At 40.3% G+C, this 9,900-nt stretch overlaps 1 protein-coding gene across 1 annotated transcript; it reads right to left on the reverse strand.

Annotated features, from left to right (window-relative positions):
* Positions 1-6,288: 6,288 nt before the first annotated feature.
* LOC147458157 (putative fucosyltransferase 8) lies at positions 6,289-8,830 on the reverse strand. Its single transcript, XM_086511770.1, has 2 exons — positions 7,118-8,830; positions 6,289-6,895 (listed from the first exon to the last, which is right to left on the reverse strand). Exon 1 carries the CDS (start codon positions 8,742-8,744, stop codon positions 7,119-7,121), a length of 1,626 nt encoding a protein of 541 aa, XP_086367896.1. The 5' UTR covers positions 8,745-8,830; the 3' UTR covers positions 6,289-6,895; position 7,118.
* Between the last annotated feature and the right edge of the window lie 1,070 nt (positions 8,831-9,900).

A 9,900-nucleotide genomic window follows, 5' to 3' on the forward strand; every position in this document is an offset into this window, starting at 1 on the left:
TTGTACATGAGAAGACATGATAAAGTACAAGAGATCTTGACGGAATAAACCTCAATGAGATTCCCACCATGCACTTGTGACACCATACCTCTCCTTGAACCCTTTGACTTCTATCGTTGTGGGGAGTCCAATGGGGGGCTATTTTCAAATTTTTAGCATAACTTTTTTTTGAAGGAAATTTTGGTTATTCTAAAGTTTATACACAGTCTAGGAGTTCATTCTGATTGTTTTTCTTCAGTTTCAAATTTTGACCGAGTACACTCCTTGGAAGCCACTTTTGAAGGTGTTAGGGCGAGATTTTGGGAAAGTTTTGTATGTAGGAAATACAGTCCTTAACACAATAAAAAACAATGGTTCTTTGAGTATTTTCAGATTCCATGGTTTTAATGCTCGTTGGAGCCCGTAGATTAAGAAAAAAGTAAAAAATGTATGTTTTACATCATTTTTAAATAAATTGTCAACTTGCACATTGATTTTTGGAGAATGCGAGCAAGATATGATTTTTTCTCATCACATGATGGTCGAAGAACGCGATGAGATGAACAAATTCATGTGAGACAAGCCCAGACAAATTCGGAGCCGATTGAAATCTAGAAGCTGTTGAAAACAACAGAAAAGTTCAACACTTATAAAAAAAAAAAAAAAAAACTTAACACTTGAATCATGGCCATGCATCAAAAATATGCTCACACGGTGAAGGAGGTGCTTCAAAGCTATGGAAATCAGTATAAAATGCAAGCAATAGCGTTGGAGGCTATTCAAGAAGTTGTAGAGGCTCACATCATTTCAGATGACTTTGCACTGAGAAAATGATTAAGAGTTGTGTCTACTGTTTCCATAGTGATTTGGCTTTTCGGTTTATCCATGTGTTTTAAGTTAAGTGGTTTTGGCCATGAAGAGTTAAATTTAAATCAAATATTAACATTTTTGCCATCCTAAGAGGCAAACAAAGCTAGAAAATGCAAAAAAAAGGGTGGCCACAAGGGTGCGCAGATGGCCCATCCAGCAGTTTTGGATGGCTCATCTGCGCGCCCTTGTGGCCACCCTTTTTTTTTGCATTTTCTAGCTTTGTTTGCCTCTTAGGATAGCAAAAATGTTAATAGCTTATGAAACCAGATGTTTATGTAGCATGAGACTAGATTTTTATATTGTCCAATGTGATTTGGCCTTTTGGTGCAGGGAACTAGTAAGTTGAGTTGAAGGAAGGCATAATGTGCTTGAAAAGTTAAATTTTACATTCATCTCACCTTTTCCAAGGTCCTGGAGTGCAACAATAGCCTAATTATGCAAAAAAAAGGGTGGCCACAAGGGCGCGCAGATGGCCCATCCAACAGTTTTGGATGGCTCACCTGCGCGCCCTTGTGGCCACCCTTTTTTTTGCATTATATGGCCTTGTCTGCCCCTTATAATAGCAAGAATGTTAATATTTGATGAAACCAGATGTTTATGCAGCATGAGACTAGATTTTTATACTGTCCAATGTGATTTGCCCTTTTGGTGCAGGGAACTAGTAAGTTGAGTTGAAGAAAGGCATAATGTGCTTGAAAAGTTCAAATAGAGTTCATCTCATCTTTTCCAGGGTTCTGGAGTGCAGCAATAGCCTAATTATGCAAAAAAAGGGTGGCCACAAAGGCCCACATATGGCCCATCCAGCAGTTTTGGATGGCTCACTACGCGCGCTTGTGGCCACCCCTTTTTTTGCATTATATGGCCTTGTCTGCACCCCAGGATACCAATTCTTTTTTAGATTAAGTGAAAGCAAATCTTTATGCAACATGACAGTACAAATTCCACTTCTTTTCACTCAGATGTAATTAGAGCTCTCCCCCCCCCCCCCCCCCCCCCCCCCCCCCCTTTCTTTGTGTTCAAAGGTCCGGAGCATTCACTATGTAAAATTTTCCTATATCACGTGCGTTCACTAGAATGGATTAAAAGTACCCCTTATAGGCCTTATCTACACATGTTTCTGCAACTTAACAAGAATATAAAATCCCTTCTGTTGAACACATGTGCTATGTTACATATACTTTAGTGAACTCCCCATGTCAACGGCCTCAAAAATCCTGTGCACTAAACATTAAACACTAGAAATCGACCAAACAAGGAGCCAATTTTTACTTCCTTGTGTCCACCTAGTGTTCTTGTGAAACATTGCTAATGATATATATTCAACATCCCCAAATGAGGACATCTTGACAAAGTTTATGATCCACTTTAATAAGAATAACCATTAATGATTAAACTAAAATCAGAATATTGCTTGAATTTCTTCAAGGTGGAGTGATTAAGACTTGCGACTTGAATCATCGTACAGGCAAATCAAAATATCCATAAAAGTAAACAATATTTCTCAGATCTGTATGAAACTTCAGTAATCTAAATTAAATACTCTCACTCAATGCGACACCATTTAACAAAAAAACATATTTATATTGCATTTATAGAGGAATCCAGCCTCATGAAAAATAATTACAAATGGAGACAATGTTGTTGCTATTAGGCTTATCTTACAAGTATTTGTCTTCCTCATCTAGAGATTCATATACACTTGAGTATTTGTGTGTCTATGACACTAGGGAAGATAGTAGTACTATATAGATGGCTTCTATGAGAGCTCCTAGAGAGTCCCTATTGGTTCAAGATTCTAAAAAACACCTGCTATTCTTATCAAAATCTTTTAACATGGTAGTGAAAGGTTCCTCAAGGAACAAAAATAGAGTGATTTTCATCTCTGCACATGGTTGCTTGCTCATGTCCTCTTAAAACAAGTTGAATCTGTAAGTAAACAAAAGATTATGTGAGCACAAAGTTATAAAGTACAAAATGATATCATTCCAATTATCTAATGACAATTATACGAAGAATAAATTACAAGAAAAATCTTTGACGACTCTCCATAGATAACACAACTTACTTACATTGTGAGACTCAAATCACATGCTACACAACTATAGATGGCGCACCAAAGTCATCAACAAAATAGCACCACCCAGTGTTATGAGGTGTGAAGCGTAAACACTGAAATCCATAAAGAGGTTAATTCTCTCCAGCATGATAAACTTAAAGATGGAGATGATGTTAAGCTCTGAATGTAAGCTACAAGGGTAGTTTTCTTACCATTCTATCTTTATGTTGGAGATGAACCCTTGCAATGCCCACGCGATATTCACACCTCCTATTGTTGTGGTATGCAACTCATGTGAGCTCATACTTTTGCCACCTTCGGGAGTAGAGGTTTCCATGTAGTGTGAGTGAATGAAAGTAGAAGGAGTAGAATCTTATTTCATGTTGTAATGGAGATGAGAGAAGGGAGAGGAGCTAGCTTAGTGTGAAACTATGTGGTGGGTAAGGGGAAGAGATGGAGGAGGAGCTTGCTTGGTGCTACAATGGAGGTGGGAGAAAGCTAGCAGAGAGATAATGATGGACTATAGGGGGTGCATGTGGTTGTTGTAGCAATGGAGAGCTTGGAAAAAGGTTTGTAGAGAAAGAAAAACACTTTTTAGCTATAGAATAGGTTTGGAAAGACTTTGGAGGGTGAAAATGATATTTTGATTTGTTTTTTTAAAAAATCAATTTTTTGGATTTTTTTAGTGCACGTTTTTAACTTTTGAAGGTCAAAAATACTTTTTTGACCATGAAATAGGTTTGGGGACCTTTTAAGGAGGGAAAACTTGAAATTTAAAATTTTTAGTGTATTTTTAAATCCGGACCAAAAAGTGGGGGAAAAGAGGTCAAAGTGGTCCCCCCCCCCCCCCCCCCCCCCCCTTTCCCCTAGCCACCTCCCTTACCTTCTCACTAGGTAAGAGACAATTAAGAGGTGTAAGGCTACCTTGTCCCCCTACTTTTTTGAGGGTATAGAGTGTGTCCACCATCCTCTTCCTATTGGCTGACCTCTAATTAACCTTAATCCCAAAGGGCCCCTAGAGGGTTCATATTTTTCCTAATGTATGACACCGATTGGATAATGGTATGATACCTATATGACAAGGGTTGGGACATTGGTAGGATATCTCTATGACAATGATGTGATACCTAATATTGAACATCCATATGAAACTTGTTAAAACCTGTATGACACTTGTATAACACTGGTAAGACACCTGTTGGACACTTGTATGTGACTTTTATCATACCAGTATGATAACAATATGACACTTGTATCATTATGTATGGCACTTGTTTGACAAGAGTATAACATTGGTATGACACTTGTCATCGCGAACATTGTTATGACACCTTTATGATACATGCATAATGATTGTAAGACACCTATTGGAAACCGGTATGACACCTATATCATATGAGGTTATTTCATTTTGACACCAATTTGCAAATAGGTGTCATATATATATCGGTGTCAAACTGGTTGGACACCTGCATGCCATATGACACCTATTGGACATCTATATGCCATATTATACCATTATGACACTAGTATCATACCACAATAATAAGTTATCATCGATATGTTGTATGATACCGTTATGACACTAGTATCATACCACAATGATAAGTTATCATGCCAATATGGTAATGATATCATATACATATGATGATGGTATAATACTCATCACATACAAGTATCACACTAATATATCCATATGATACTATTGTGGTACCGATAGATATCATATTGGTATAACAACGATCCTTTTGGTATAGTATTGGTGTCATACCGGTGTCCACGACCGATGTTATACTAGGAATTCTTGACTATTATACCAATACCAATGGTGTGTCATCTCCCTACACACAAACCATATGGACGAATGAAGAACATGAAGTGGTGGAAATGTGAAGCAAACAAATGAGCAATGAAACTGAGTAAATGGTCTTACCTGAGATTGTTCCAAAAGGTGTACTGGATGTTTGACATATCACTTTCTGCCAATATGCTTTCTACACACGTCCTTTTTATTGGGTGAAACATGAGTGTTTCACACCCAGAAAGAGAAGACCACCTCCTTTACCTAAGATGATATGAATATACGGTCCATTGGTTGTTTCAAACATAAAGAGATAGGCAAATTTACTTGTCCTATTGCTTTGAGTCGAGTTCTAGCTACCAAGAATTTTGTCTTGTGTAATTTAAGTGATTTTGAAATTGCAAAAACATTGACTTTAGAGCTTGAAGTGGACTCCATGTTCATGAGCATTGATTGCAATGTGTCAAGGGCTTGAATAGACGCAAATCTACTCAAAATATATAAGCATGCTACAACATAAAGAGACTTTGTACGCCGATTAAAAAGATCGTTGCCGCTTTGCATCAACGCCATTTTGGTTACTGTCTAATTCCATCAATATTGTTTACTCACGCTTCTTCCTTGCACGCGGGGAATTCCTTAACGACATCAGTAACATATTTTGCACACTGCTCACTTCCAGCAGGTTGACTGCAATCGCATTCCCCCTCCGGCACGGTGGCTAACGGGAGTTAATGTGAGAGGGCATGCGAGAGCGAGAGAGAGAGAGAGAGAGAGAGAGGGAGGGAGGTGCATTATCAAAAGGATTCAAATGATCAAACCTGCAGCGGGCGCGAGTTTGTATTGCTGACTCCTGCGAGTAATGAGCTCGTCCCTTGCATTAACCCACGTAAGTACTGGCATAATATTCTAGGAAAAACAACCTTTGATGCTTTCCCCTTCGATATTGTTTTCTTCTCTTCCATGAACTAGTCTTCATATACTGACTAGCTGTCCGGAACAAGGTTTTTGGTCCACCTGTTCATACATCCACCTTGTAATATATAGCTTAAGATTTAGTTTGTGCATAGAGTAGATCTCTCTCATAGCTTGTGGTTTTCGATAAATTAGTTTGTTGAGTTGGACGTGAGCACCATGCCTTTGTACCAATTCTGACACATTGTAAGATTGCCTCCCTAACTACATATGTGTCACACAATTGACACATTATAATGTTTGTTGTGTGTATAACTATCCACTATGCCACACTAGCTATAGATAAACAAATTACAACTTGTCAGAGTGAGCAGCACATAGAGAACCATCCTAAAATACTTTAAACATTGCATTTCTATCAAAATAAAGTCTCCACATGCATATCTAGATAGTGCCTTTAGGGGAGGCTATCTCTCTGCAAAAATTTATCATATTCGCAAACGATGACTGACTCCATCATGCAGCAAGCATGAAGTGAGGATCCTTGTCAAACCCATGAACAACCACTTCCTTAAGGCATTACCCTAGAAGATCCATATGCTATGCACGATTAGGATGCCAAATTTGAGCATTGGAATCGTTGCCAAACCTACCAAAAACTCTCAAATACTCTTAAACCATGAACCCAACTTTTATTGTTATTTGCAAGAAGGCTCGATACAATATGCTATAGGTTTTCATTGGTGCCTCAAACTCCTGCATCCAATACAACCTCCAATTGCTATGCCTGTCTTCTGTTTCATATTCAAGGTCAAGGTCTCAACTAGTGTATAGGTCTTGTGAAGCCTCTTCAGATCTTACTAGATTGCAGCTTGCTTCAGGCTTTAAGATGCTTTGCCTGCCAAGGCATCCCTAGCTTCAAGGACCGCAATCATTTTAACATGTAAAATGCAAACACAAACTCTGATATCGAACCGACCAGCTTTCAGATAACAACTTTCAACAGTAAAATCCATTAGGCGGTGTGCTAGGCCACAAGCAAAACTTTGCTCATCCTCACCAAGAACTTCTTTGTTGCATCTAGGTGTACCAAGGTGAACTGGAGAAATTCTCTTTCAGCTGGAAATTGTCTTTGCAAAAATGTAATGTCCACAATCTTATCTCTAAGCACAGGTGCCAAGTAGGTTCTTGCACCATGCATCCCATGCTCATAGCATGCCATGTAAACAGGAAGAGAAAATGGCATTCCACGAACTGACAATTCAACTTCCTCCCTGTACAAAACTAGAGCACCAATTTAACTGTTCTTCATCGGCTTGTGGTGAACATAAGCTTTTATTAGGATTGGCAATTTTCATTGCAGTTAGAATGGTTACAATTAATCAATTGTATGCCTGTGTCATCCTGTTGTTTATGCTTTCTCCTTCACCTAATTGATGAGAATGAAATGTCACATGGGGCTATTCTGTTAAAGATAGCAGGTTGGCGATCCTTACCTCAAAGGAATTCAAAAGAAACTGGGTTGCCTTGAGCAGCCCCACTTGGAACTATCTGCCAGCCACCAACATGATCCTGGCAGTGACTAAAGTGTGTTTGAATCCACTGCTTATGGTTGATGCTTAAGTTTGCGTCAGCGCCAAGACATCTCGGAATTTTTGGATAGTGTGTGCACGGCTCCACTGATTGGCCCAACACACAAGGTGATGCGTGCTCACCCTTGTTTAGATCTAAAATGTACGGGTGTATCGCACCCAACCCTTGAGCTATATACCCAAATGTTGAATATTTACTTGTAGCCAGATTGTCGCTGTAGCTCAGCAGCCACATCTCTACGAAGGCTAGCTGTGCTTGCTCAAAACCCTTGTTTTGGGAGCCTAATTGTGACACAGAATGCACTCTCACCATTTTTGTTCCTTCGATCGGGAGTTTCGCAAACTGATCCTTCATTATCTGCGCATACTTACCCTGCAGAGAAGCTAACATCACCACAATGTCTGCATGGTTTTCTCTTGCTTTCATCTTCCTGTCGTGAAGGATCGAAAGCTCCGTTAAATTCTCCCTTTCAGAAAACCTTGGCAGCAGGTTATTCTGCAACAAGCATTCCATGATTCTATCATTGGCTTGGGGATCAAATTCTGCTAGATTGTGCCTGCCATGGAGCCTTACTTGCACCCCAAGCTGGGCATTTGCGCCAGAGAGGTAGCTCCAGAACTCTCTTAATATAATCGCCCATGTGTCATTGGCTGGTAGTAAAAGTAGCCTAGCAAGGGAGGTGAATATCTGACCTACATTTCCTCGAAAAATAGGATGTATTCTCTGCCAGAAGGATGGTATCAAGAACAGATTTGTAAGGAAATACTGATTGCTTGTCCAAGCCACCCACTTCACATCCTGTAGAGATGTATACACATCCTCGCAAAACAACTGCTGGTCTTTGTGAAGAATGTTGTGTTGCAGATTCAAGCTGACACAGCTTGAATTCGTGTTGTTATGCCTGAAAGGACCAAGAGATGGGCAATCAAGAAGCTCTCCATGTGGAAAATCGGGCGGCAATACCCAGCTAGATTCTGGAAAAGGCTCACATAGAAGCTTGGCGATGTTCGCTCTGCTGTCGATTACCAACATCCTACTTGTTGCCATGGCAAAAGTAAAAGCAGAAGTGAGGGAAAGGAGGACATTTCCCAACCCTTCGCGGCCTTCTATGTAAACAAGATACCGGCATTCATCATTCTGATCAGCGGGAGACCTGTCTCTGCTCAAGAAGAGTGCTGACCAGTTGTGGTGAGAGCAAGATCTATGCATTTGTGCGTATGATGCCCATGCTTTGAGAAGAGGATCCGGTAAGGGCTTGATGTGGGCAGGGTTTCTGTAGAGGTATTGCTGGGATCTGCTGAGGCATGTAAGATCGTCGCCCGCAGCCGGAGCCGAGTCTGTCTTTGTTTGATCAGAGCGATATGTCTGAGCATTCACAATTGAGGTTGTCGAGATGCCAAGCTTGTCGCATACAGAGGCTAGCACCTCTTCGTTAACAAGCACACAGACAGACGAAACAAAGAAGGCAATTCCCAAGATCGCAGTGATAACTAGAATTGAGCTGCGACCCTGGGCAGGTCGTCTCTTCATTGCGACCGAGACAATCGAAAGACCTACATTTGCGTGGGTGTGTTTTGGGGGGGAGGGGGCGGGGGGGGGGGGGGGGGGGGGGGGGAGAGAGAGAGAGAGAGAGAGAGAGAGAAGCAAATGCAAATATCGACTCACCAAATGTAAGCGGTTGGACAACCAGAGAAGCAACCAACTGTGTGCATGGTGATGGCGTTCGAACCCAGTACAGGAATTGAGCTCACGTTTTTGTGTACGTGCTCTAAAAAACTGATTGGGTAACTCAAAACTGAAACTTTCTAGGCTGTCCATGAACCATGTCATGAGGCCTTTGACTTTCCATTTCTCAAGCTTTTCAATTTTATTTTATTTTTTGGGGCAAAACTCACATTTGTAATAAAACAAGTGACAAAATCACGAGGCCTGCCACTTTAAAATAAAAGGAAAGACGGAAGAAGAATGTGTATTACAAATTTGAGTAATCCGGAAGTGTAGTTGATAGATATGCATGTTGTGAGTAGAGTGAGCATGTGTTACAAAAGAGGGTTTGTTTTATGGGAAGAGCAAGATGGAAATGCTTTGTATTATATGAAGTAGGAAAAGAAATGCAAAAAACGCTTTTTGACGGAGGTCAACTAATTTTGAGGGGTGGGGGGAGGGGGGGAGAGCGGGTCGAGGAGGGAGGGAAAATTCATTTTGGGAGTAGGTTCTTAAGCCAAATGTGATCAAGTTTTAAGTTGTACACGGTCGTAATGTCATGGATTTGTTGTTCATAGTGATGCTTGTGCAATTGCTTCTCTATTTTCTGGTATTGTCCATTTGTTTGGTCGATGTGGATGTTGAAGTCTCCAATAATGATGCTCGTTCTTGTGCTGGTGGAGGAGTCAATCAAACTATTGAGAAGGACTATCAATGAAGTTGTGGAAGCTTTTGGTGATTTGTAGACACAAAGTATATGCAATTCATGGTTGTTTTTGAAGGATAGGACGGTTTCTATGATTTTGATGCAAGAGGACGAAGTTGTCGCAATGTGTGTTTTGTAGTAGATTGACATTCCAAATGTATTGTAGTGGTGGATGTGGTTGAATTCAGGAGCAAGAAGATTGGAGGCAAGTTTTTGTTTTGTTTCTTGAAAGCAAAGAATGTCAGATGTTGTAAAATGGGGATCTCTTTTGATGTG

The sequence above is a fragment of the Adiantum capillus-veneris genome, chromosome 5 (genome assembly GCF_014529385.1).
Source record: "Adiantum capillus-veneris isolate H3 chromosome 5, ASM1452938v2, whole genome shotgun sequence".
In the NCBI taxonomy this organism is placed as follows: domain Eukaryota; kingdom Viridiplantae; phylum Streptophyta; class Polypodiopsida; order Polypodiales; family Pteridaceae; genus Adiantum; species Adiantum capillus-veneris.